Here is a 27,071-nt window from a genome sequence, read left to right as displayed (position 1 = left end):
CTCTATCGCGATTCGCTGGGGTCCCTCGGCCGATAAGATGAATTTTTCGGATATAAACGGCCTTGGACATGCGTTGGGACTTCTCTGCTCCTGGATTGGTCCTGCTTATCTCCCTCTTATCTTTTTTCTCCTTTTGTTTCCTGGGGGCTTTTGTCACTTTCGCTACCCCTTCTCCTTGACGCACTCGATATTCTTTGGCGATTAATCCGTATCAGACCTGCTGTACTGAGCCTCCATTATGTCGAGCATGAATCGATAGGCAGGTGGCAACGGAGCAAGCTATGCATAACCATTCTGGTGGTTGCTGATAGCGAAGATATGACATCATGGACCAGACACCATCGGCGTTACCTTTTCCCCAAGCATGCTGACGGCGGGTATGGTCATGGTACATCGCGCCCAAGACTTTATCCGGTCCTGGGAGTACTGCTTCATCGGCGGCCTCGATTGGACAAAACAAACGGGACTGGCAACGGTCACTTTTGCCACCCGGGACCCTCTATGGACGTATTCGTCCCGCTGGTACCAACGCTGGTGGCAACTTCGCCTCGGGGGCATGGCGGCGGGTTGCCGCTCGTTCCCTACGACGCACTGGAACAGCCGCTCCGCAGGCTACCGCAGCTGATCTTTAGGGCTTCGCTCATGAGTATGGAGTAGCTCCCGCTCAGGCAGTGTCCGCCTACAATTTCCCGATCGGTGTCGCCGTCCTGCCTCTGGTCAGAGGAGAGACACATCGAGAGATTATCGATGAGTGACCTCAGCAATGGAGAGAACGTCGTCGGGGATGATGCTGAGAATGCAGTCGCCCATGCGTTGCTGGCACGGTCTCCATCAAACACAAAGATATCGAACCAGGTTTACAACTTACATACTGCATCATGGAACTGGATAGCAATGAAGCGTGTGTTCCTAGGGAAACGGCGAGGCTGCCGTCTGGAGCCTGGTTCAGTTGACTCACATGTGGCTGTGTATACGGGCAGCCACGGAAGGCTTCCACCATGGTGATCCTCAAGGCTGATGCTAAGTACTCTGCGGTTCGGCTGTCGCTCGTCTCTCCACAAGAACATTCTTTCGGACTGACTGTCACCACCTGAGATGGGCACATAGATCGCTATTATAAATCAATGAGTGTACAGGCATAGAAACGCTCGACTTCTCAAGCATTTCCTGACCACTACTAGATAATTATATCGCATCTGGCCGGCAGTTTTTGATACCTGAGCTGGTTGGAGTTGGCCAATAAGGTTATCCCTCATTGGACAAGTCTAGGAGCAACGGCGAACGTCGTGTTTGACAGCCTACAAGCCTCCTCAAAGGCTCCAAAAACCCAAACTCTCACCCCTGCCCTTTGCCGGGCTCCATGCGGGCCATGTTGACTGACGTGCGCATTGTCGGGCCACGAATCGCCTCTGGCGCTGTGTCCGACCAAGGAGGCAGAAGCGTCTGGGTAGTGGCAGGATCTGAGCACCGTGTAGTCATTCTCTTTACTAAGCTGCGGGTTGTCCATACGGAGAAATTTATAGTCTTACAAAACGCCGGTGGTTGTTTGTATTTGCAAGTTGCGAGTGTGGTTCTTGGTGTGTTCGAGTGCGGCTCTTACGAGTCACAACTTACTGGAATCTATACGTTGAAGAGAGCGTCTTTTTCACTGGCTGCTCTGCCCTTGGGCGCAACTGAGGGAGGGCTCATGAAACTAGCGCTGCAATTAAAAAAAAAGAGTAACTTCTCCCCGACTGATACGCAATTGACACTCTAATATCAGACTGTTCAAATCCTACAGGCGATTTGACGACATACTAACCATACTCAATTTGCTGCGTTTTTGTTTAGTTCTAGTCTATTGTCACCAACACGGTTATTTCTGGGTGATAGATAACGAACCGGCAGGGTAATGTGGTTACTGCGTAGCGACTTGGGTCACCGGCGGCCCCGGGTCCCCAAAGGAAATATACAGCCCGGGCCTTAAATTTAATTAAATTATCCAAAAGAAATGCTTATTTCCTCACCAGTTTGACCTGCTCTAGCAAAAGTTGACTCGATAATTTAAACACATGTCGGAGTCGCCGAAAACTCCAGTGTTGTTGGATTACTCTAGTAGAGAGGTTAGGTATAAGTTAGGTAGTTAAAGATAGCTTTGTATTTGCTTGATTTCTTTCAAACTATTGATGTTGCTTTTTAGAGCGTTGTTTGTCCCAAGCTGGGCGATCCGTGCACTCTTAAGCTCTTCAGATTATCAATCAAAGCGAAGATCAAAACTCCAGTTCCTATTTGAAGTGGGAAAGGGGTCATATTCTCAACGACTCAAGTATTAAAGACTAACACAGGAAGCTAGAAAGCGTTGGGAAGAGACTGAAGAACAAAACAAAACGGTACTGGGAACCAGGCAAGACTATCAGAACAGAACTACTGCAAGGAAAAATAAACAGAGAGAGAATAGAAAGAGCAGTACATTGGGCAAAATGTGACGAGGAGAAAAAGCAAATAAAATAGGCAAAGCAAAAAGAATAAAAAAACAAGGCCCCAAAATGTAAGAAGTTCCCAGAGGACCCGGCTCCAAATTAGCCGGCCCGGCTCACTTGGCTCAAAACAGACGTCGGGGCGTTGCCTTCGAATCCATCGGAAGCATTTCGCACTCAGCTTTGGACCTTCCTGAACTCTGAACAATACCTCTGATGGGCAATGCCTGGAGAGCTCTAAGCGAAGACTGATTTTCAGACAGGCAAAGCTACAGGCATTCAACCAGTCAAAACCGCAATATGTGTGCGAATTGTTCTTTAATTTGGTCGCACTTATTGGCAAAGTCCATAGACGGGTGCTGCGTATCGCGGGACCCAGGGAATTCGACCAGCTGCAATTGTTCAGAAACAGACTGAAAGACTGGAAGGGACGGACGAGGATGAGTGCTTCTTGATGGAGGGAGCCATAGAGCCTTATGCAAAGACTTCCAATATATCAATTTCTGTACATGACTGATTTGAACACGGCTACTATGTTAACACGCTCCGGCACTGGATATTTTGATTTCGTACACATGTTCTGGACAGAATGCCGTCGAGGAACTGAAAACGAGTTGAATGAAGCCCTGGGCGTCCATTGGCAGCTGAGGTTTGGGATGGCGATGAAATGCGGACAAAAGATCTTACTGAGCCAGGAAAATGAGGTGACGCGTTCACTCAGAAATTCATACCCACGGTGGAAGATTTGCTCGGAGCCTTTGAAGAGACACAAAGGCGCGGTCTGACTGAGGTATATCTGCAAGCTGAGAAAACCCCCAGCGGAGCTTGCTGTTCAGGGCCGCCTTAAATAGATACTTCAGGCTTGCGAGGGGACAGCAGGGGAAACTCACCTCCGCTCATACTCTCACCTAGCTGGATTATCTGACTGATAGCTAACTGTGAGGTCGTCAGTGCTCAAGGTCGTCAAAATCTCACAGAGTGGAGGGAGTCTTGTTGGTTGTGCTGGGAACGAGGTAAGGCGTAACTATTACGTGTCTAGTTTTGTTCTTAGTTAGATCGCCAAGAAAACAATCACCTCAGGGGGCCAATGGGTGGCTTACACACGTGATGAGATGCAGATGCTTTCAGGACCAGTCTATTTGTAGGACAATGGCATGACTCCAGTTAAGCCTCATTTCTTTTTGTTCCAGGCACAGGCCCCATTCGTCACCGAATATAAATGATGTTGTGGCGTAAGGAGAGAGTGGCTGATTCTCGGTCAGAGGACGGAGACGGTTGGATTCCCGCTGCGCCCAACCACGGCACTGCTTGGCCCACGAGCCTAGAAGTCTCGGCGCAAGTTCTGCCAAGGGAGGTACAAAGAAATATCCCGAGAAACAAGACTTGTAGCGCACCTGGCCGCATTGCTTGGCCTCGGTGGCATGCTGACGTCTTGCTGCAAGTAATCAAGCTTGGCCAAAACGACAAGTCTTCGAAACATGCCAAATGGGAATACGTCGAAAAAGACGAGCCTTACAAATCTGAAAGCTCCAGTTGGTAATTATAATGCCAACAAATAAATGGATAAAGGGGTTGCAGCAGGCAGAAAAACCCACAATCTTACGGGAACCATTGAACGTGAATCACGCTGCCACGTGCAAAGCGACAATTTCTCGGATACACCATGTGTCAATGATCAGACCCATGGGTTATGGGCAGGCAACCCTTGCGCCACCGGCGAGAACAATGAGCAGTTTTCACAAGCAGTTCCAAATGGGGAATTTGAATAGATTTTCTACGAGTGTCCAGGTCCACCACATTATTCCTGGGACCAGTCAAAAGCGTCCCTGCATAAATGTAATATTCACCCGGATCACCGCGACCCCTATTCCATCATTCCCTCCCACAGGTTCGGATGGGAATTTGTTCCAGAACGGCGGGTCAGTTCTTTCTTGTGAACAGCCCGAGTCTGGATCGAGTCGGATCTGCATGCGGTATGAACATTGTGGGTGACATGACTATACTTTGTCAGCTGCTGAGACGATTTTGCAGACAGTTGAATCATTGATCTTGTTCTCCTTTCAATCTTGCTCTAGTCTAGTTTCTCTGGGTGTCATGTTGAGACCAGACACGAAGTTCTCTAAGATTCACATCGAATCATGAGCGTCTCAAGCCGCCGTCGCAGACGATACGTATTACGTTGTGGTGATGAAGCAACCGTGGACTTTCGAGTCGGTAACCGAATGCAGGCAACAGAGGCGAATGGCGTGCATGCCGGTCGAGTTCTGTTCTTCAGCTTCAACGGAGGAGCAAATCGGGGCGGCATGGCGTACCCGTACCTAATGATGACCCCAGGAAAGATGGGAAAATGATTTTTGGCTAGACTAGTGGCATGCCGTTTTGGAGGGTGGGGTCATGGCTGTGACTTTTGACTGGATGTACACAACAGTGGGATGTGGCTTTGCTGGGAATACCTACCCCAGCAGCGAGGGGGTGGGTCCGGGGCTTGGCGTGTTCCTTGGCGGCAAGTGATCCGAACCAACCATATGCGATTCAGTCTACACGTGGGTGGGGTTTCGATCTTGATAGGGACGACATGTCTAAGGCTGAGCTCGAAATCTCGAACCTTTTTCTCGTTTATTTCTCTCTCCTCATGGACCTCGGTCGACCAAAACACGCGCCAAGAGCCAATGCAGGGGACCAAGAGATCTGAGCTAATGACAAGATATTTGTCAAGAGATTTACTCGAGTCCCAAGGCGGCAAAGTGGTCTTGTCGGACGCCTTAGCACCCCCCTTGATGAAGCTTGGGAGGAGGCAGCCAAGAATGTCCAACTACAGATTCAGTATTGACGCACGTGGGTGGTAGTTTGGCCATCAGAAGGTTTTTTTTTAAACCCGCCCCCCGTGCTTTAACTTTGTTTCCCATAATTCAATTGGGAATGACGAGTTAATTGCCTTGGAACCGTAAATGAGCCGTGTGCTAGCCACTTAGCTCCCGACTCGAGCACCAAAAAAGGATCATGGTGTGGGGGTTCGTTATGGTCGCCACAAGCACCCCCTGCGGCTGTTGGCAGTTTTGCAGCGGTGCTTTTGTCGGTTCTTCCGCAGAAGGCTGATGGATCGGATTCGAGATTCTGGGTCGGTGTCAAATGTGGATTGGACTGGGTTTGTCGGGCGCTTTATGCGGCAGGCGGGCATGCAAGTGTCCCGTAGCACACACACACAGACACACAGACACACCCACGACCAACCTGCTCCTGGCAAGGTTACTCTGAGGCAAGGGGGCGTGGGCTAATAGGGTTCTAATTTGTGCAGGCTGACCCGACTTTCGACAATATAAGAGCTGTAGCACCCTCGCTCATCCTGACAACTAAACTTCACCCTCTCCAGCAGGCAGGGTCAACTTTGTTCGGTCTTTGGCAGATCGCAGGCACACCAACACCACACACCCTCCGTCGACTTTGTTGATTGAACTTGTCAACCCCATCGACAACCTAGCCCAGTCTAGTCCTGTTCATCATCAAGTCTCGTCAAGATGCTCGACCAGTACACCTACATCTTTGCCATTGGCACCTTTTTCGCCCTGTTGGATGCGTACAACAATGGCGCAAGTGAGTTCCCCCCCCTAATCAGGTTTCTTCTTTTTATCCGCAGTGGGGGTTGTAGATCAAAAGCTAAACTGTATTCTCACCTCCGCTTGCAGACGACGTCGCAAACGCCTGGGCAACCAGCGTTTCATCGCGGTCCATCTCGTACCGCCAGGCCATGGTGCTAGGCACCATCTTTGAGATGGTGGGTGCCATCACGGTCGGAGCCCGCACTGCCGAAACCATCAAGAACGGCATCATCCCCAACGACGCCTTCCGCGGCGATGCCGGCGTGCAGATGCTCGCCTTCACCTGCGCCCTCGCCGGCGCCTCGACCTGGGTCATGTGGTGCACCAGGCACTCGGCCCACGTCTCGTCCACCTACTCGCTCATCTCGTCCGTCGCCGGTGTCGGTGTCGCCACCGTCGGTGCCAGCAAGGTCCAGTGGGGTTGGAACAACGGCAAGGGACTCGGAGCCATCTTTGCCGGTCTCTTCATGGCTCCCACCATCTCGGCCGGCTTTGGCGCCACCATCTTCATGCTCATCAAGCTCATCGTGCACTTGCGCAAGGACCCCATCCCCTGGGCTGTCTACACTTCGCCATTCTTCTTCCTCATCGCCGCCACCGTCTGCACCCTGTCCATTGTCTACAAGGGCTCCCCCGCCCTGGGCCTTGCATCGAAGCCCCCGGCATTCATTGCCGCCGTCACCTTGGGCACCGGCTTCGGTGTGGCTCTCTTGGCCGCCCTCTTCTTCGTCCCCTTTGTCCACGCCAAGGTCATCAAGAAGGACTACACTCTGAAGTGGTACGACTTCCTCCAGGGCCCTCTCCTGTTCAAGCGCCCCGCCCCGGCCGACCAGGACAACATCCTCGCCCGCGTTCCCAACTACGCCGTTGTTCAGCACGACGAGGAGGAGGAGGAGGAAGCCCACAGGCCTGATGCTGCCACCACGGCCTCCGGCTCGCAGCACTCCACAGACCTGCCCATCAAGCCCGTTGACGAAGCTGCCGCCAAGGCCGGCCGGGACTCGGAGAAGCAGATGGTCATGGCCGAGGCCGCCCGCCCGCAAAAGACTTACAAGGAGCTCCAGGAGGACGGCGAGCGCAAGCTCCACGCCAAGCTGTGCAAGGGCAGGGGCCCTCTGGGCTGGGCCATGAGGACCCTTCGCGACAACCCCATGGGCCCTGGCCAGGTCTACGAGCGCCACAACATCATCCGCCTGATCAAGCGCCTTCCCGCCATGGTGGTGGTCGGCGCCCTGTACGGTCTCCACTACGACATCCACTCTGCGCAGTCCGGCATCTCTGGCACGCCCGAGGGTGAGCGCATGGCCCGGGTCTACGCCAACGCCGCCAAGTACAGCAACGAGGTCGAGCACACCTACTCCTTCGTCCAGGTCCTGACCGCCTGCACCGCCTCCTTTGCACACGGCGCCAACGACATTGGAAACTCGGTCGGTCCCTGGGCCGTCATCTACGCCGCATGGAAGACTGGCAGCCCTGCCGCGTCCAAGGCTCAGGTAGAGGTTTGGCAGCTTGCCGTTTTGTCCCTGACTATCAGTGTTGGTCTGATCACATATGGCTACAACATCATGAAGGGTAAGCTTTTCTTTCACGTCTTTGTCACTCCCCCAAAATACACTAAACAATTCACTGACCTCAACCAACAACAGTCATGGGCAACAAGATCACCTACCACTCCCCCAGCCGTGGATCCTCCATGGAGATGGGCGCCGCCATCACCGTCCTCGTCTTCTCGCAGTTCTCCCTCCCCGTCTCGACCTCCATGTGCATCACTGGCGCCACCGTCGGCGTCGGTCTGTGCAACGGAACCTTCAAGGCCGTCAACTTCCAGCGTGTCGGCCTGCTCGTCTTCTCCTGGATCATGACCATCCCCGTCGCCGGCACCATCGGTGGTGTGCTGATGGGTTTGATCCTCAACGCTCCTCACTTCACCTCATAGACGGGGAGAGCTTGTTTCTTTTTTCGTCAGTCTTATATAGAGAAAGGCGCGTCTACAAAGTTTTGAATGCTTCCTGTGTTGAGCTGTGGACGGTGCTGCCTTTGTTGTTTCCTTTGCATATCGGGGCAGCGGATTTGGGTTTTCTTTTTCTGGTTGAAGAGCATGTACGAGCTGATAGGGCTGGAGCGAAGGGTTTTTGGGGCGACAGTGATACCATATTTACGCAAAACAAATAATCCAGTCATTCACGCACGGGTCACGCTTCCTCCCCGTTGTCCATGTTCTGCAGCCGGGTGATCAAAGACACACTTTTGCTTTGGCGGATAGGTAGGTAGGTACAATGTCGCCTCGGACTCCTTGGTGGCTTACCGAACGGAACAGAATCCCAGCTGGAGGTTAGCGGCGTCAGCAAGATCTGCGCTTTTCACCTGTCACAGCAGCCCTTGAGTCGTGGTGTAGCGGTTCGATTGACCAACGCCTTGGCACATCACTGCTGCGGAGGGTGGCACAGCAGCAAGCCCACCAGCCCCTCGCACTTGTCTGTTTCGGTTCGCATTTCGTGTTTGTCGGGCGGCGTACCAAGAGCTTGATGTTTAAGCCCTCGGTTCCTTGGCATCAATCCATTGACTGACGCGAAATCTCGATAGGCATCCGACTTGTTCACTTTTGTAAAAGCCCGCTCCAGCAATCTCACCCAATGAAGCCGGTCTGCTACCTCTGCACCTCCCTCGATGTCGCCCCTCCGACAAATGGCCGCCTGGACCTGGCCAGGGCCCAGGGGGAGAGGACCCGCTGTATGCCGTCGCGGGACTCAAGGTTGTTGTGGGCGCGGTGCTGGACGCGGAGAACTGGAAGCTCGCAGAGGTTGTAGTTGGTCCGGGTGAGGTTGTTGACCATGATGGTGGCTACGGAATAGCGCCGTCGACTTGGATCTTCCCTAGACACATCCGTCGCGGAACAGAGTCATTGCTAAACGCAGCAGCGCAGTTCTTTTCCATGTCAAGTTAAGTCGACTTCTGAGCTCATGTTCGTTTTGGAAATCGACAAAAACCCGATAATCTCAACTCAACCCACCCCCGATTTGCTTGTGTCGGTCTCATGAAGGAATTAGCTAGTTTATTACCTCTTGACAAGGTCCTTGATCACAAGCAAGGACTTTGGCTCGTCGTATATATAATATGAGTCTATCTCCACCGGCCCCGCAGAACTCGACCCTTGACCATTGTCCGCAGACGGTTCAACATTGTCGTCTTGAACAACCGAAGAAGGTTCTGTAGGGCTGACATCATCCCATCCCTCCAAAGTGCTTTGTGGCGTGGAAGGCGCATAATTAGACGGGCTTTCGAGCTCAAAAGTCCTGGAATCCGAATCGCCCAATTCTGCCCTATTCCCTTGGCATCCCAGCAGGCTGTCGGATTCCATGGGGCCCAGCTTGAACTGGAAAAGCCCCGTCTTGACCCCCTGACGCAGCTGTCCCCGCCGCCATATGTAAAAACCCACCGCTCCCAGACACAGAATGGCAGCCACTGCCGATGTGCCTATGTACACCTTGCTCCAGTCCACCGACGTCGACTCGCCGGAAAGCTCATTCCAGTGGGCCTTCCAGCTGTCGGCAAAGTCAAAGTAATTATTATTCTCGAGATTGGTCTGATCTGGCTGGAGGCTGAGCAGCTGCTCACTGCCAGAGTCAGGACCAGGCGCTTGTGCTATTATCGTGACGTTGTTGTCATAGTTGACGATGACGTAGGCGGCTTGCAGAAAAGCGCGCCCAAAGTAGAATGCATCGATAGAGGGGATCGGTCGGCATGGGAAGTAGGGCGTTGTGCTTTCGACGAGCGGGGGCTCCAGTTGCAGATTCAGTAGCTTGAATGGCACTTTGATATCGACGATCTTGCCAGTTCGACTCTCGAGCGAGAAGCGCATCCATGCGGAAGAGTTTACGATCCTTTCATAGTATGGATCCTCGGTTTTCCATAGGTAAAGCTTGAGATGCTCGTCAAAGACGACTGGTAAATGCTCGGCCGCCGCTTCACAAGTACCTAGCGGCATGTACAAGTAGGGCATTTCTGGCGAGATGACCATCACAGCACTGCCGGCCCTTCCTCCCATCAACTTTGTGAACCCGGCCGCCGACCAACGCCCCTCGCCCCCGGCGGTGTTCCGGTCCAGACCTCGGTATACAGACTCGGACTGGGATATGCCCTTGAATGGGGAGGCTCCAATCTCAAAGCCTATCGCTACGTCGGTCATAAAGACCGGGGTGAAGTCCAAGCCTGCATGATTGAACTCCCCAAAGTTGCCGACGACAAGTGACCGGTCGTAGCCACCATAGGCCATGGACCCAGGTATCTCGAGCAGCACGCTCCCAATGTGCATAGCAAAGGACCTTGATGCGATCTTGCTTCGCATCTGGAACTGGGAGATGAGCGACGGTCGAAAGGGGGGACCAGAGTACCCGGCATAAGGTTCGGGGCCTATACCGAGGATGCCCACAGAGGTGGAATAGTTGTAAAATCGCCTCATATCGTTATAAGGCCTGTCGACCGCCAGTGAAATGTTTGGGTGCTTCACCAGCAGGTTCCCGCCGCCTTTCAATCCGGGGTAGAACAGATCAAGGAAATAACCAGCCGAGAGCTCTTGGGCCCCATCGGGCAGACGGTACGGGGAAGGGAGTGAAGGCACATAGTGGCCAGTTGTGTTGGCGGACCAAACTTGGGTCTTGAGGTGTGGACTGGGCCAGAAGGGCATGGTTTCGCCGCGGTACGGCGGACTCTGCTCGCCCGCATCGGCAAGAATGGCCTGCCAAGGCCCATCGGGACCGTACGTCAATGGCGCGCTCTTTTCACCTCTGAACTCGGGCCCTTGACCGTAGTCGGTGGACCATTCATTCAGGAGCACCGGCGGGTCCGCCGGCAGCTGCGCGCTGGCGTGACAGCAGGGGGCAATGGCAGCGAGGAGGGCAAAGGCGGTGATGCACCTCGCTCGAGCAGACCAGACCCACGGTCGCATCGTGGCTGGCCCTTCAACCATGCGAAAGAGCTGGTCCCGACATTGACAGGGGGGCAAAATGCAACAAAAGCAAAGAGAGAAAAAAGCTAATAAACAGTGTATGTATTGCCAATTGCGGAAGCACACATCGGGGTCAGTGCTCAAGCTGTAGGGTGCGTTGTTCGTTCGCTGGAGCGTGCTGGACTGTACTGCAGGCAATTTGGCAGTGACGGGAGCAAATCGGGATTTTTCTTGGTCCACGTCATGCTACGCGGCAGGCACGGGGGCCGCATTACAGCGGGTAAATGGCGATGCGGGTCACACCAAGAAGACTGTGATTGGCTCTGTCGCGCTTCGCCTGTCTGTTGCCAGCCGTCCGTCCCCATTTTCTTGTGCATCTCACCATCTTCCCGAATTAGTTGCTTACCTACCTAGGTACCTGCGATTGCTCCAAGTGCCCGAGTAGGTAACTACAGTGCTTCAATGCGTTGTAGTGATGGCAGTTATAGCGTGTCTAAGACACCAAGCTCCAGCTCTAGGTGATGTGACTTGGTTACTAGAACTAGAACTAGAACCAGCCTGTCCCCTGTCTCAGTCGGTGGGATGAGGTCAGTTAAGTAATGCATTCGAACGACACTCACAGGTTTGCATTTGCTTATCTTTGTCTTTGCACGCTGTTCCGTCCCTGTCTATTAGGCAGGTCGGCGATAAAGAGGAATGCAACCCCAGAAATAGCCCGGCCAGGCAGTTCACAGACTGATGATCACCCTGCAGGGTAGGTAACGATTGATATTGTTTTGGTCCGCCGAGTATTGCCAAGGACTCAAGTCATCACCCCCGCACCGTTTACCTTCCATCTCTGGTTACTCTACCAGTCCTCATCCTTGATTGTAGTCGCAGCGAAGGACGCGATGGGCTGTCTATGACTGCGTTGACTGGGATAAGACGCGCCAGAATTGGCAGGCACTGCATCGACCCCTCTCTCGGCTTGCGACTCGACCTGGAAATCAGTTGCTACAAAATGCCCCCCGAGTCCATTCTTGTCGTGCCCAAAGAATTTCACAATTGTTTCTTCGCAAGGAGCCTAGAGACAATCTGATACTTCCTCATAGCCAGCTTGCACCAGCCGCCTATCATGAAGTCTGCAGTGATCACGGCCATCTCCCTACTCTCGCGGTTAGCTGCGGCTTCGGTGGTTGCTTCCGACGTCCCACGAGACGAAAAGATTAGCTTTGATGGCCACCAAGTCTTTCGCATCACCGATGCCCCTCGCGGTATCGAGAATGAGCTGGGCGAGTTCTTTGCCACCCGCTCCGGGCGCAGCGTCGACGTCGTCGTCCCACCCAGTGAGGTGTCTGCTTTTATGAAGCGGGGGCTCAAGACTCAACTCCTCGACGCTGATATTGGCGACAAGTTCCGTCGAGAGGCCGAGCCCGGCTCCTATGACCGAGCCCTGCACAAGCGTGGCGATCTGCCGGACCTTAGCTGGTACGACTCGTACCACCCCTACGAGGACCACCTGCAATACTGGGAGGATCTCCAGGCGGCTTTCCCCAACAACTCGCGCATCTCGGAGCTCCCTGGAAAGTCATACGAGGGACGTTCACTGCATGTCTTTGAGATGTGGGGAGACAAGGGCAAGGCTGGCGACAAACCGGCGGTCCTCTGGCACGGAACCGTCCATGCTCGCGAGTGGATCACCACCATGACGGTCGAGTACCTGACCTGGCAGCTGATCAACGGGTACAAGAACGGAGACGTGAACGCCACCACTGCCCTGGACGAGTTTGATTTCTACATTGTGCCGTTCCACAACCCCGACGGATTCGTCTACACCCAGACGACGAACCGTCTCTGGCGCAAGAATCGCCAACCCAGGAGCAACACCACCTGCATCGGAACAGACAACAACCGAAACTGGAACTACGAGTGGGACTTTCCCATCGAGGACGGACAGGTCGCCAGCAACCCCTGCAGCGAAACCTTCAAGGGCCTCACCGGCGGCGACACCCCCGAGAACCAGGCGCTGGTGACGCTCTCCCGGGAGCTCGGGTCGCGCCCCAAGGGCATCCGCCTGTACATCGACTGGCACAGCTACTCGCAGCTCATCCTCCTCCCGTGGGGCTTCTCGTGCGACCCCGCCCTGCTCCCGGCGAACCTGCCTCGCCAGCGAGAGGTCGGTGCCGGCTACGCCAGTGCGATCGATGCCGTCAGCGGGAAGTTTTACGAGGTCGGCCCCTCGTGCGAGATTCTGTACTACTCCTCCGGCACGGGCAGAGATTACCACCACGGTGCGCACAACGCCACCTTTAGCTGGAGCGTCGAGCTCAGGCCCGGACGCAGCTCCTCCAATGGCTTCGTCCTGCCGCCTGAGGAGATCAGGCCGACTTCCGAAGAGCACTGGGCTGGTATTCAGTGGGTGCTGAACGACATTCGCAAGGACGGCAAGGGTAGCTGCGCGCGGAGGGCCTGAGTGGGGTGGATGGGCAGGCAGTTAGTTGTCGTACCTAGAATAATACGAGAAAAAGTGTACTAATTCTAGACTAGAATATCTTGGTATCAACCGTATCATCGAAGCCAGGGTCGTCGCTTCTTCCAGTCCTCCTCTCGCAAGTCGTGCAGCTTATTGTATGCGTCTATGACCTCTGGAAACCCCATTTCCCCCAACTTCTGCTCAATCATCTTCCTATACTGGTGGTCTATTTCCACCGACAAACTGCCATCGCCCTTTTTAAGCACCCGCTCGGCGGCCATCACCCCGCAGATGGCAAACTTGGTCCGGATCCACTCCAAAGGACAGTACCCAGCCATATCCCAATCAATAATAGAAATTTGGTCCCCTTCTATCATAATGTTCGCCGGCCCGAGGTCGTTGTGAGATAGGACATATACGGAGCAATCCATACCCAAGGCCTCGCAATGTTTTTTAAGCGGGCCCAGCGTGCGGATCTTGTCCTCGTCTTCGCGCCAGGGGTCGATCCAGTCGTAGTCGGCGGCCCCGGAGGTGAAGTATCAGCTCGAAAAGCCGTGAGTTCGTTGACGATTGCGGCGACGCGGGTCGTAACGCCGTCCTTCTCAGCCGGAGTCATGGTCCACCAGGCCTCGTTTACCGTCTGGCCTGGCATGCAGGGTTCCAGGAGGAAGGTTTTGTTGCCCTCCTGCACGTGGAACAAGACCCGAGGCACCTTGAAGCTGAGTTGTTGCTCGGATAAAAAAGCCAGCGTCTCGTGCTCGTAGGGCTGGGTGAGGACGGCGGTACTGTCGCCCTTTTGTTTAAAGGTAGAGCGGATTTTGACCTTGAGGATGAGCGAATGGCCGAATTTGAAGACCGCAGAGACGTCGCCGGCATCGTGGATTTGGCGGACGTGACTATCACTAGAAGCTGCCGGGAGAGGCGATACCTTGGGCAAACGAAAGGGGGCCGGATAGAGCATGTAGTATGCGCCGTCAGAATCATTGCGCCACATGCATCGCTGGTTCGGGCGGTTCTCGCAAGGGGTTTCGTCGTGCTGCAACTTTTGGATTATGTTTTGAGTTCCAATGAGCCATGTGTTTGCATCAATCTGTGCGACAGAGTCCCGAACATGGGCCTGAGATGACGGTAGCATTGCGGGAAAGTGTATGAATGAGGATAATTGGGTGGTAGGGTTTATTGCAAACAGAAGGCTGGGGAAATGAAGGTAGGTATAATGACTGTCCTGGGACAAACGCTGGGGAACTCGTCTGGTCTCTCTCTGGAATTGCTTGAACCCAATCGGCCGCGAGAGCCAAGACTGGGTATTGGAAACGCCCAGGCCAGCTCTGGGCGTTGGTGGTTGCCTTTGTTTGCCACGGCTGTGCAAGGTTTAATTTGTCCTACAGTAACTCTGCAGAGTGGTACCAAAGAAGCTCGTTGCATGTCGGCACAGGCTTAGATTACCATCATGTCCTTTCGCCCATTTACGTAGTGCGCAAAGGTGATAGGCGGCAATACCCCTGAGACCTGCATGTCCCCCTGTTTTCAACGTAAACGTGTTTGGTGAAACACCTTGTGCGAGAATCCTGCAGGCTGCAGACTGACATGGCTGCATCTCAATGGATTGCCGGAATACTCCAAGTCATCCTCAAATGGTTCGTGGAGGTGAAGGCCAATAGACACGAGCCCGTCACAGGAATGTTGAGACGTTTCGTGGCACCAACCCGACATGTCCCCCTCCCCCCTCCCCGCAGTATTCAGGGTGCACGCATCTCAAAATACACAAAAGACGCTGTCACAAATTTGCCAAAACCAGTTGTAGGGTAAATAATCACACCCTGGAATAATGTAGAATGATCACTTTGAACCCTTCAGCTTCGTTGAAATGTTTATCAAAGATGCTTTCTTGTCGAGATTACATGAAAGGCTAGCAATGAGACCTTTAATGAAGACTCTTGTGGATGCTGTCTGTCTCGAGATCGAAATTGCTGCGCTTGATCGAGTTGTCCTTGCAGGCTGACGCATCCTGATTGCAGTCATCTAACCCAACATCGCTAGATGCTATGTTGTTATGATATTCTGCTGCAGGCTCATTGTCGTGACTAGAGAGCCCGCGTTGAGGATTTAATCCAGACAGAAGCAGCGTTACCAAGAGTGGTTCACTAGTTCTGATTAGGTTTCTGGCTTTGAAGCCAAAAGGCTCTCGAAATCGAGGGTATGGTTTGAAAATAGACATTTGCCCCGCTCGCAAAGTAGGTGACTTGACCGCGGCTTTGATGGTGTTATTAGTCATATGTTAGTTAGAACGTGCCGTCCCAAGGCTATCACCTATGATGACTTTTGAAAGAATACCCCAATTTCTTGCTAGCAGTCAACTCTCTCCCGTACACAAAATTTTCAGTATGGGCGCACGGACCATGCTGTTAACGTTTGCGCGGGACTTCCGCCTGTAGCCCTAACAGGCGCGCACACACGAAAAACTCTTCAACCTGTCGCCCTAAGCACCGTCACTACACGGAACGCCTTTCCTCGCAACACCCATGTATAATCGACAGATCTCCCCTTTGACGAGTTTTCCACTGATCGCGGTGAAGGAAGAGTCCGATCGGCGGTTCGGCGCGCCACCCGCATAGAGGCGCACAAGACAAGGCCCAATCTCGCGATGCGAGCCAGCGTGGCACAAAAAACTTTGCCAGCCGGAAAGGCAGGCGTCCTTCCCCGGAAGGCTAGACAATACGGTTTAAAAGAAAGGGAAATTAGGCTGAGAACCACCCGACGGTTCTTCGAATCGACAGGGCACCCTCTCACCCCCTCACACCTTCTGGGATTGCCTGCAGCGAGGAGGTAGTGCCGTTACGGGGGTTGGTTAGTTGTACGTGGACCGGAAGCACTGTGCCGGCGCGGCAGTCTCCAAAGGGTCCCGACAGCAAGACGTGGTCGGCCCATTGCTGGAGACGGCTTTGGGTAACGGGAAGCAAGAAACGTGGGCACGGCCTTGGTTCGCACCCTTGGTACACCCCGTGGACGGTGGGCCGTGGTGGAATAGTGTGACTGAGGCGCCCCATGCTTCTCACTCGCACTGGGAATCTGCGCCGGGTCTGGAGGACGGGAAGAACTCGATTGCATTCATGTCCACATTGTGGCGCTGGGCTAGCCCAGGAACCAACGGGGGACTAAGCTGTGGATGGACATGTACGGGGTGTCGCCGGCTTTTCGAAGCTTTCTACTCGCACTAGGGACGTACACCGGGGCAGATGATGTCGTCGGCATGTTAGGCGGAAGAGACGCTATTTTAGCCGGAGAGGACGGATGCGCGCGTCGGTCTACCAAGAGGCCTTTTTGTGGATGCGGTAGGCTTAAGGTGCAAACCTTGTATTTACGTGGCAGGCTGGGTATCCAGCGACTAGGAGGGCTCTAGCTGGCCTGTCCGTTAGAGGGTCTGGTCCAACCCTGTGACTATAGTTTACTGTAGGAAATGCAAGGTGGGCCATACACGACAACGGGCTCCTTAGCTGCACCCACGGCGGTGCCCTACCCAAACGATCGGCGACGGATCTGGTTTGTGCCCTCGCCCACGATATCGAGCAGGCTCTAGCTCGCGGGGAGGAAGTCACCCTTGTCGCATGCGACGTCCAAGGCGCCTTCGACGCCCTCCTCCATAGGCGATTGATACGGAAAATGCGGAGCCTCAGGTTTAGTAAAATGCTCCTCAGGTTCGTGATTAACTTTTTAAGCGGCCGCCAGGCCCGAGTCCGGCTGGAGGGTACGACCACGGGCTTTAGGCGGCTTGGGTGCGGCACCCCGCAAGGGTCTCCCCTTTCCCCGATCCTATATATGCTATATTTGGCGTATCTCGTCAAAAACGGTACGAAGTGGCGGTTGGCATACGCAGACGACGTGCTTACATGGAAATCGTCACCCTCGTTGGAGGAAAACGTACGTTGGCTGGAAGATAAACTCCGGGATATGCACGAAATTGCGGCGGAAGAGAAGATCCATTTTGCAGCGGAAAAGACAGAGGTGATCCATATCACTAAGAAAAGGCACGGTCGCAACCCGGAAATCCGGATTAATGGTAGAACGGTTACCCCGGTCCAACTACCGGGCGGTCGACGCGGACAAAGCGCCTCCGGGGCCGAGCGCTACCCGGGCATGCGTTGGCTTGGTTTTTGGTTCAGCCGACGGCTAGACGGGCGCCGCCACGTGGCCGAAAGGGCTGCCAAAGCAATGGCGGTCGCTGCTCACCTCAAAGGCTTTGGGGCAGTAAGATACGGACCGCCTGCGGCTGCACTTCGCAAGGCAGCGGTGGCATGCGTGGGTTCCTCGGCCACCTACGCAGCCGAGGCATGGTACAACCCAGCGCACAAGCAAAGAGGACTCCTCAAAGCATTGAACAAACCGCTGGTTTTAGCGGCACGGGCAATCCTCCCGGCGTATAAAACCACCCCCTCGTCCACTGTTCTCAGGGACGCAGGACTACCCTCGGCCCGCGTCGCGCTGGCCTACACCCGCCTGAAATACGGCGCCCGACTAAGGTTCGCGGACAAGGGGCACCCCCTTGTCAGCCGCCTGCGTGAAACACCTCGTGCCCGCAACTCGGGCCATTCGGCCACGACCCTGCAAACGGCTGCACAACTTCTCCCGCGGATCCGGAGACTAGAGTTGCGCGCACCTCGCAATGCCCCGGATTCTCGCACTGACCCCACCGGAGGAGTCCCGAAAGAGGAAGCGGCCCGCCGCTTTATCGAATGGCTGGACATGGTATCACCTGACGATATCGTGGTATATACGGATGGTTCGGAAAAACACGAAAACAACTGCGTCCAAATAGGGTACGGATGGGCCGCTTTTAGGGCGGGCCTGGAATTTGCCGCAGGCTCCGCATCTATTACGCCGGAAAGCCACGTTTTCGACGCCGAGGCGATTGGCGCCCTAAAAGGGCTACAGGCGGCAGCCAAGGCCCAGCCAGGCGCCCGGATCTGGATTTGTGTGGACAGCACCTCGGTTATTTGGGGTCTTAGAGGCGACGCGCCGCGTTCGTCCCAATGGGCCTTTCTGGAGTTCCATGACCTTGTCGATCTACTCCGAAAACAAGGTACCGAGGTTCGGGTCCGTTGGTGCCCTGGGCACCAGGGAATCCCGGGAAACGACCGGGCTGACGAGCTGGCCAAGGCCGGCTCCGCCGGACCGCCGGACCCAGACCCGAGGGCTCAGCAAACCACGTATAGCGGTGCCGGCACGGTCCTCAGAGCCATTCTTTCCAATATAGAGAAGGACTGGTGGCGTAAAGAACTCTGTGAACGGTCCCCCGCATATAGGGAATGGAAATTCCAATACACACCGAAAAAGGAGCCCGAGGAACTGCGTTTGCCAAGACCCCTACTGGGCCATTATTTGGCCATGAGGACCGGCCACGGCGATTTCAAGGCCTACCATGACCGTTTCAACCACCAGGATGCAAACACCTCGTGTGCCTGGTGCTGGAAGCGGACCTCCCCTGAGCACCCGGTGCACTGCCGCTATTCGCGGGCGGTGTGGAGAAACTGGCCGTGGCCTAATAACGACCGGCCGGCCGGGCCGCCAAATCGCGCCCAACGCTGGAAATTCTTCCAGACAAGCTTCGGGCAACCGAAAAGCTTTGAGGCGTTTTCGATAGCCACCAACTACTTCAGCGCCCGCCCCAGAGCGGCCCGCCAGCGCCCCGCGCGCCACGAACGCACTTTACGCCTAGGGACACCGATCGTAAACGACTCGAACTCAGACGAGGAATAGACTTACTGCCTTTTCACCCACACTTCACGGCACAAGCCGTCAGACGAACCCTCCGTGCACCTTAGGCACGGGGTCGCGTCAGTGAACTATCCCCCTAAGCAGGACCGGGCCCGAACCCGGTCAGGCACGATCCGCCTCTGCCCTCCTTGTTTTCCCCCTGTGTAAATAAAGAAGATAGAACGCGCGCCGAGATACCCCTCGGGAGGTTGCTAACGGCCGGCTAACAAGCCGGGCCGAGCCCGGCGTTAAATAATACTACTACTACTACTACATAAATGTTTGAAACAAGCCGAGACAAATGCCGCTGTATGCAGATCGTATTGTTCCACCAAGTAAGCGCTGAACTTGTCGCATCGTTATACATGTACAGGAAAAAAAAACAATTTCTATGCGTGAGTCTTTATACGAAAGTTCATCAAGGGTGAGGGAATCTTAGTCGCGGCGGAAGGTGTTGGTAAAGTTGGCAAGCACCGACTTGGTGCAGCCCTGAGCGGGGACGTTGCCGTCAAAAAGGGCCTTTATCCACGGCACATAACGGTCGGCACCGGCCTCGAGGGCGGTCTCGTGGGCAGCCTGGGGCACAGACAGCCACTCCATGCTGGACTCGGGGAAGGCCTGGCAGGTGGCATCAAAGTCGGCCTCGTTGTTCTCGGGGTAGGTGAGGGTGTCGATGTCGCCCTGCACGACCATCATGGGTCCGGCCAGCTTGTGGGGCCCGGCACCATTGATCCTCTTTTGCCAGTCCTGCATCTCGGGCCCGGTGATCCAGCTGGTGTTCTTAAAGACCTGGGAAGCCTTGAGGGTGCCGATCAGGGCGGCACCGGTGAGCAGGCACGACTGGTTGATCAATGGCATCATGGACAAGACGGCATCGCTGACGTAGTCGGACAGTTTAATGCTGGGGTAGATTCCCTCGAGGGCCTGGAGCACGTAGACCGAGTTGATGCCCAGGGTGCCGTTCGGGCCGGCCCTCTGGATCTCCTTGGGGATAAGCTGGATCGGCTGCAGGGCGGGGGCAATCGAGGCAGCACCGAGAAATTTGCCAGCTTTAAGAAGTTCCTCCTGCCCATCGCGAGCCAAACGCTCGTTGGTGCGCCATGCGGTCATGCCGCCCTCGGAGTGGCCAGCGACGACCCATTCGTCCGTAAGGTGGGCGCCGAGGACTTTGCGCGCGGCAACGACGGAATAGGCCACATCTGCAGCGTGCAAATCACCAGCTTCGTATTGGAAAGTGCTGGGGATCTCGACGCCCAGCCCGGCGTAATCGGTAGCGACGACGGCGAAGCCCTGCGAGGCGTACAGGAAGGGTGCCTGCCAGGCGTAATCGAGCTGCAGATTGTTGCTGGGTGCGCATTTGCGCGCGTTTCCGGCCGTGCCGTGGGCCCAGGCGATGGTGCGGAACTTCTCCTGGCCCTGGGGCAGCGAATACGGCAAAAGAACGTAGCCACTGGACGGGATCGGCTTGCGGTCCTTATCTTCCGTCACGTAGACGAAACGCGACAGCGACATCCCGCGGGGGATGCGCGTAAAGTTGGTGGCCAATTGCCGGAAGGGCACGTCTTGCCAGCGGAGCAGGTCGCCGGGCCGGGAGCTCTCCCTGGAGAAGTTGGAGGGCAGGTCGTAGAAGGGGTCGTTTGTGATGTCGGCGGTGGCCCAGTTCTCGGTGGCGATGGCGCTCCGGAAGACGGCATTGATGTCTGCCTGACCGACCACGACCTGAGCCTGGCCGAGAAGAGCGGCCGCTCCGATGGCGAAGACGGTCGAGGTGAGCATGGTTGATTACGGGAGGGGAGGGTGCGGGGAATAAGCTATTAGTGGGAATGAACTAGTTCTAGATACAAGTTTGGGAGACTAAGAGAGCGGTCGTTGGGAAGGGAGTGTGTATGCGATATTAAGCCCGCCGATGAAGGTGAGGAGAAGACATTTCAAACTTCCTCTGCTGGGAAATATCTTGAGCTTCTTATACAAAAGCGCCCAAAGTTTATTTGAAACGCGGCCTCAATAGAGATGCAGTCTCGATATTTTCAACTTGATCCAGTCGAGGCCGAGGCTCGCCGTTTACCGCAAGCCAGGATCCCAAATCCGCCTCCGAACCAAGAGATTTACGCTTCCCCGAGGGATGCTGTGCTGGCTTCCCCAAGGTGGACGGGACCATAAAAACAAGGATCCTTGCTGTCGCTGCGGGGATTACCTGAACGACTGACTGGGTCCTTGTCACATCAGGGTCCAGTTTGCTGGGTTCACTGTCAATCCAAACAGCCTTCGGGTGACGAGTCGGCATCTCTCGGCGCAATTTCCCCCCTGGAACTTCACCACAGCACCTGCAAAAAAATGCCCATCTATTTGCCAAATCCGGCCTATGCAGCCTCAGCTAGCAATTGTTTTCTCCACAGCCTCAGACCTGTCGGGATCGGGCCTCGAACACGGCAGTTGCCGAAGGGATTGAACGAGTCAGCCATTTGCCGTGTTGCCAAAGCGACCAGAGTTCATCTCCTGTAGGCTGGGGTTGAGAACCATGGCATTGGTTTGATCTAGATACTATCAGTGGATGATAGCATTAACTCTATGAATATGTTTATTTGGGCCATTTGTTATTAAAATTTGTCACACTGCTAGGTATGTTTGCATGGGGTTCTTCTCCAGTAAACCTCAACTGTAAAATTTAATCGTCCACAACAAATGCGACAGAACCCAAGCCACAGCGTGCCGGCGCAATAAAGTGGTACAGAGTAAAAGTCCATTTTCCCCGCCCCAACAGCCTTTGCAATCTGCTGTTTAGTCAAGGTATTTAGCGCACGGAATAATTTCTCAAATCTGGGGAACAACGTTTGCTCTAAAAATACTTACCGTAGTATTCGGTTACCCTCCCACCGGGTTCAACCCATATACGGAGTTGACTCACCGTGGCATGTCGATCAAAATTATCACCGGAGAACACTCACTCGTACTTTTCCGCCGTCGGCTTTCTCATGCTTTGTCATATCGTGGCGCAAATTGCCAAAACTTTCTCTCCTGTCCCTCTAACCAGAATCGACACCCCGCCCCTTGACAGCTTGCTGGGTTTAGCCTCAAAAGCTTGTGACTGACCGATTTTTACCTTGTTTGCTTTTCCGTGGTATTCTCAATCCCAAGGGTCAACCTCACTATATCGCCAGCTGTACTTGCCTATTTTGGCGACTGTCCGCGAGCTAAAACTCTTCCTTGCCAGGCTTACCGGTTGTAGCGAAACCAACCGTAGCATCAGGCTTCCCAAGTATAGAACTAATACGGGGTAATTATAAATGTTTACGTGATCGTTCTTTTCAGACCAGCCATGTCACATGAGGTTTTTTTTTTGTTTTACAACCATCCAAAACTCGCAACTCTGCAAAACGCTATACCTAGTCTGGCTGCAAGTCTTGGACCCATGAACTCTAGACCCCTTGACGAGGCCAAGAACCAGCCACGGTCAGTAGCAAAGCCCCTTGGTCCTGGATTAAGGGGTAGACCGATTTGATAACTGTAATATAATAACCTTTTTCTTTCTGATTCCGGTTTAAGCCGGAGTTTGCCACGAACATTTTATCTGACATATGCACCAACAACAATGGCTTAGGCCTTGACAAATGTGGTGGGCTCTGTCTTTCCGGCAAAGAAGACTCAGAAGGTTTTCCACAGATTCTCAGTTCTTATCAATACACCCATCCCTCGGAATAGCATTCCTTAGCATTTCTTTAAATTCGCTTTCGCCCTTGCCCTATGAGCAGGGCGACACGCGACTAAACGCGGCCATAGGCTACAAATATACTTCCCGGTTGCTTCAACACGATGGATTCCTTGCCTTACAAGGGCGGGCTGGGACGAATCTGGAAAAGCTGCAATTTTAATTGGGACTATTTAGACGTTCTTCCAACCCCCGTCTTCAAAAGCTCCCCTTTGCCTCATATACCATTTTAACCTCTTCACGACAGGACGCTGGGGTGATAGCTTGATAGACAAAGAAAAGAATCAAAATAAAAAGCTGAGATGGCTACTTGAGCCACAGGAAATGAAAAGCCGCCTCGAGGCGGGAAAAAAGAGTGACGAAGAAGCAGAGTATAAAATATGAAGGCCAATGTTGCCCAAAGAGAGGCTCATCGGTTGTCAAAAAGGCTTGGGCGCTGCTTAGCAGTACACCTGGTAGTACCACAAATCACGCAGCGGGATGCACTGGTTAAGGTTGCTATGCCACTGGCCACCACTGCTACCGCAGCCACCGGGTCCCTTGATGAGAACTGCAGTTGTACAAATTGTCAGTTTACATCAAGTTTGATCCTCTTTGCATTGTTCCTTGCTCCTTTAGTGAAGAAGGAGAAACAAAAAAAGAAGAAAAAGAAAAAGAGAAAAAAGCCATACCTCTGCACCCCTGCGCCAGCCAGAAAATCTTCATGCCCTTGTCGTTATCGCCCATGGGGTAGCACGTGCCGTCGGGCTTGGTGTTGTCGCGCTGCCCGGCGCCGCAGCTGTAGTCGCTGTACAGGCCCAGCACCACCGCCCACTCGTATTTGCCGTCGCGCTTGGCCTTGAGCCCGGCCAGCTCCGCACCGCTGCCCTCGAACACGGGGACGGCGTCTTGGGGCACAACGGCCGGCGCGGAGGCGGGGATGGCGGATGCCTGGGCGCCGGCGAGGAGGGTGGTTGTGAGAAGGGCGATGGCGTTGAACTGCATTTTGGAAGAGTTTGGATGTTTTTTTAAACCGTTCACGAGTTTTTTTAAATAATGAAGGAGATGTGGGAGGATGGAGAGTAGCAGTCTTGACAGCTGTTGAATGGTTGCGTGAGGAAAGGGAGAATTAGGCCAAAGATACAGAGGAATATCTCATATTTATGTAAAACGATGCACCATACTTGGTTTTGCCATCATCGCATTTATATCACTCCAAAGGCAGTAGCGGAGACTAGCCCTGGTTCGGCCTGCAAGCAGGCGGGCCGGGCAGTTCCTTTCAGCTGGGTTCATTTGGCGGTGTCAGCATTTTACTCCTTAATCGGGCGACGTCCGACTCCTCAGGTTTGCACCGGCATAGCTGAAATAAGCGGGCTCCATTACAAACTGCAAGTAAGCTTATATTATAAATTGTAACTTACCATAACATGCAAGTAGCGGCAAAAATACAAATGGCATGTTTTGATTTTCTAAGTTTTCAATTTTGGTCCGGGCCGTTATCGCGGATCGTGCGAACGACATGCACCGATGCAGCCCGATGGGACATGGCACCACATGCACTTGAGTATTCCTGACATTTTAGGGGAGGAGACGACACGCTGTGTTAGAATGAGACAGGGAGGTGACAGTTTGGGGACATCGACTCTTGGTCAAGCTACGGCAAGAGGCAGGCGGGGGTTGTCTGCGCGAGAACCAAACCCCCTTTTGCATACTGATCCGGCTAGCCCCTTAGCTCAACAGCTCTATCAAGGCTTGAAATAAATGTTGGAGAAAATTTCATGACATCTATCTCTCCTCACAGCCCCCGAAGGCCCCGAAGGGAACCAAGTCGAACATTTAGTCGCAAACATAAAGGGGAGTCATCGTGCCGCCGAGGGACAAAAGCACCCTCGCTCAGTTGTGGTTTACGCTATACTACTCGGAGCGTCTCCGGTGTTTATCAACGTGGTTATTGCTGTTTAATCTGCTTAGGCCACATTTACCCTTGCTCGAGCATTACACGCCCCTTCACCGAACATTATTGATCTCTTCAGATGCAGTGTTAGAGCGGATGCGATCGGGGCCTATCAGTTGGTAGCTAAAGTTGATAAGTTTATGCTCGACCCACTGTTGATGCACTTGAGAATCTTTTGATGGTCCTATTAAAGATTGTAGAGCTAATTTGTCCCTATTTTTGAGCAACTAGCCCCAGTCACCTTTTTGGTTACATAGCATCCGAGCACTTTTGACGCTGTGCATATAAATGGTACGACGTTGGATGGCAGGTACTACTTGATTCAAAATACGACGCTGTCATCGGTCCCGGTGCTACGTGCACAGCAGCAGAGCCCCTCGAAAATGCCTCAGCGTCTAGAAAGCCACGCTTCTACTCTTTCTTGATTGGCATGAGAAAGGGTAAATACCAGGCTACCACTTCAAGGCAGCTTACCTCGATGGCCAGTCACAAAGGTACAACCAAGCAAATGAAGTCTGCTTGTTATTCCTTTTGGAGCAGATGATACTGAATAAAAGCTAGAAAGGAACCATGAATGTTATACATGCTACACCTTAAAGCAGTTTACATCACATAATCCGACACTGGATCTATCAGAAAGCTATGAAATGTTCCGTGTCAACTGTAAGATGTTGTGTGCCTGCATATCTGTCACATTGCGACAATGACATCAAGGAATAAACAAGATGGATTACAGAAGGAATATTACATTTTGCACCCAAAGGTGACCCCCTTCGGTCCTCCCATCTCCGTTATTAGTATTACCATCATATCCCAAAACTCTCCTTACACCCGAAGCAATCCCAACCCAGTTACCTCTGTTCGGCAGGCCCAAACTTGGCGTGGACAGTGGCGAGGCATTGGTCCTGATGACTGGTGCACTGGCTGACGCAAGAGTCATACTTGGCGTGGCAGGGGGTCTCCTTGAGGCAAAGGGTGTAGCCCGAATTGTCGTCGCAGTTTTTGATGCAGCTCTTGGTCTGTTCCCTGCTGAGCCGGGCGGCGTGGCAGCCGCCGGTGCCGCCCGCTGTTGCGACGCACGCGGTGTATCGGCCCAGCTGCTGTGCGCAGGGCTTGGGGGCGGCGTCCTGGGCCGCGATGGAGGTGCTCAAGGCCACGAGGCTGACGAGTATCGAAAGCTGCATCTTGACTTGGTGGGTCTTTGGAGACGGAGATGGATTGTTTGGGAGTTCCTGGCGGTTGAACTGTATGGTTGGGACTAGGTTAGTAACTTAGTACATGTATATATCCAGGTCATGATATGTCGCATGTGTCCGATGACTCTGATGAACGAAAGCATGCAAACCTACCTGGCTTGTTGAGCACTATGCAGTCAGGGGGCTCTGAGGATTGTTTGATCGAAAAGAGGGCTTGTGCAGTATGGTTGCTTGGGAGGGAGATGTATATGAGAAGATTCAAGGCTTGGCTGGAGTGTGCTGATGCTACAAAAAGCTTCCTCGGAATGAATTAATATGACATTCCACTCGGGTACTTATACTCCCATTTTCCTGATCCAGAGGGATGACTACCTTAGCTAACCGTGTGGTGTAATATGCTATCCAGCACTCCTACTATTCTAGAGCTAGTCAGCAAATAAAAAGAGCAACAGCGTCTAGAATGGCCTAGTCTGGGCCATTGTACTAGCTCCAAATGAGAGCTGAAAGCTGAGAGGGCGATTATGCATAACCAAAATGCTCAGCTTGCGTTCCTGGCTTGAGCGTATTTAAGCGCCGTCACGCCACCAAGTTGGAAATCAGGGGCACGAGCGTCTATCCACGCGACTTGGGATTCCGCTTGCAGCCCTTCAAGGGAGCTCAGGGGTAAATCACCATCAATGCTCATTATCGCTTTGCCTTTTCATACGATCTGTACTGGCCTGGCCACGTTGGTTCTAGGTCGTCGGAGTTTTGCGTCGGCTAGCAGAGAGCCTAAAAGTTGGATAGCATGGAGCCTTACCCAATGCCATGTGGCGTCGGCTATTGACCCTGTTCTAATCTCACACATGACCATGAGCAGCAAACGACAAGACCATTTGACATGATTATCTGCTTGTTTTTCACAACGATTGCGGCTGTGAGGAAATTGCAACAGGTCGACTTTGGGTCAAGGCTCGACGATATGTCCATGATAAGTTGATAACTACCTTACCCTCGTTCTGAAAGCATGATTGAGGTCCGGTTTCAAACGATAACA

General features: G+C 53.6%; 10 protein-coding genes across 10 annotated transcripts; 3 read left to right on the top strand and 7 right to left on the bottom strand.

The window, feature by feature from the left end:
* Positions 1-324: 324 nt before the first annotated feature.
* Positions 325-1,000, bottom strand: MGG_17665 (uncharacterized protein; the record flags this gene model as incomplete). The annotated part of the gene is made up of 2 exons (XM_003719514.1): positions 325-612; positions 869-1,000. The coding sequence occupies 2 exons, from the start codon at positions 998-1,000 to the stop codon at positions 325-327; spliced, it is 420 nt and encodes a 139-aa protein (XP_003719562.1).
* A 2,678-nt stretch (positions 1,001-3,678) lies between these two features.
* MGG_17664 (uncharacterized protein) lies at positions 3,679-4,225 on the top strand (the record flags this gene model as incomplete). The annotated part of the gene is made up of 2 exons (XM_003719513.1): positions 3,679-3,841; positions 4,026-4,225. The coding sequence occupies 2 exons, from the start codon at positions 3,679-3,681 to the stop codon at positions 4,223-4,225; spliced, it is 363 nt and encodes a 120-aa protein (XP_003719561.1).
* A 1,560-nt stretch (positions 4,226-5,785) lies between these two features.
* MGG_04251 (sodium/phosphate symporter) lies at positions 5,786-8,318 on the top strand. The gene is made up of 3 exons (XM_003719512.1): positions 5,786-6,047; positions 6,140-7,624; positions 7,699-8,318. The coding sequence occupies exons 1-3, from the start codon at positions 5,972-5,974 to the stop codon at positions 7,986-7,988; spliced, it is 1,851 nt and encodes a 616-aa protein (XP_003719560.1). The 5' UTR covers positions 5,786-5,971; the 3' UTR covers positions 7,989-8,318.
* A 381-nt stretch (positions 8,319-8,699) lies between these two features.
* On the bottom strand, positions 8,700-10,997 carry MGG_04252 (uncharacterized protein; the record flags this gene model as incomplete). The annotated part of the gene is made up of 2 exons (XM_003719511.1): positions 8,700-8,925; positions 9,112-10,997. The coding sequence occupies 2 exons, from the start codon at positions 10,995-10,997 to the stop codon at positions 8,700-8,702; spliced, it is 2,112 nt and encodes a 703-aa protein (XP_003719559.1).
* A 693-nt stretch (positions 10,998-11,690) lies between these two features.
* Positions 11,691-13,632, top strand: MGG_04253 (uncharacterized protein). The gene has a single exon (XM_003719510.1). The coding sequence runs from the start codon at positions 12,112-12,114 to the stop codon at positions 13,447-13,449; it is 1,338 nt and encodes a 445-aa protein (XP_003719558.1). The 5' UTR covers positions 11,691-12,111; the 3' UTR covers positions 13,450-13,632.
* On the bottom strand, positions 13,545-14,584 carry MGG_04254 (uncharacterized protein; the record flags this gene model as incomplete). The annotated part of the gene is made up of 2 exons (XM_003719509.1): positions 13,545-13,763; positions 13,883-14,584. The coding sequence occupies 2 exons, from the start codon at positions 14,582-14,584 to the stop codon at positions 13,545-13,547; spliced, it is 921 nt and encodes a 306-aa protein (XP_003719557.1).
* Positions 14,585-15,373: 789 nt separating this feature from the next.
* Positions 15,374-16,701, bottom strand: MGG_17663 (uncharacterized protein; the record flags this gene model as incomplete). Its single annotated transcript, XM_003719508.1, has 3 exons — positions 15,374-15,702; positions 16,250-16,529; positions 16,606-16,701. The coding sequence occupies 3 exons, from the start codon at positions 16,699-16,701 to the stop codon at positions 15,374-15,376; spliced, it is 705 nt and encodes a 234-aa protein (XP_003719556.1).
* A 2,749-nt stretch (positions 16,702-19,450) lies between these two features.
* Positions 19,451-21,331, bottom strand: MGG_04257 (uncharacterized protein). The gene has a single exon (XM_003719507.1). It carries the CDS (start codon positions 20,974-20,976, stop codon positions 19,636-19,638), a length of 1,341 nt encoding a protein of 446 aa, XP_003719555.1. The 5' UTR covers positions 20,977-21,331; the 3' UTR covers positions 19,451-19,635.
* Positions 21,332-22,992: 1,661 nt separating this feature from the next.
* MGG_04258 (uncharacterized protein) lies at positions 22,993-24,033 on the bottom strand. The gene is made up of 2 exons (XM_003719506.1): positions 23,578-24,033; positions 22,993-23,456 (listed from the first exon to the last, which is right to left on the bottom strand). Exons 1-2 carry the CDS (start codon positions 23,888-23,890, stop codon positions 23,347-23,349), a joined length of 423 nt encoding a protein of 140 aa, XP_003719554.1. The 5' UTR covers positions 23,891-24,033; the 3' UTR covers positions 22,993-23,346.
* Positions 24,034-25,690: 1,657 nt separating this feature from the next.
* On the bottom strand, positions 25,691-26,023 carry MGG_04259 (uncharacterized protein; the record flags this gene model as incomplete). Its single annotated transcript, XM_003719505.1, has 1 exon — positions 25,691-26,023. The coding sequence occupies one exon, from the start codon at positions 26,021-26,023 to the stop codon at positions 25,691-25,693; it is 333 nt and encodes a 110-aa protein (XP_003719553.1).
* Between the last annotated feature and the right edge of the window lie 1,048 nt (positions 26,024-27,071).

This window comes from Pyricularia oryzae, chromosome 6 (genome assembly GCF_000002495.2).
Source record: "Pyricularia oryzae 70-15 chromosome 6, whole genome shotgun sequence".
NCBI classification, from domain to species: Eukaryota; Fungi; Ascomycota; class Sordariomycetes; order Magnaporthales; family Pyriculariaceae; genus Pyricularia; species Pyricularia oryzae.
Note: the sequence above shows the minus strand (reverse complement) of the source record. Positions and strands in the feature narration are given on the sequence as shown.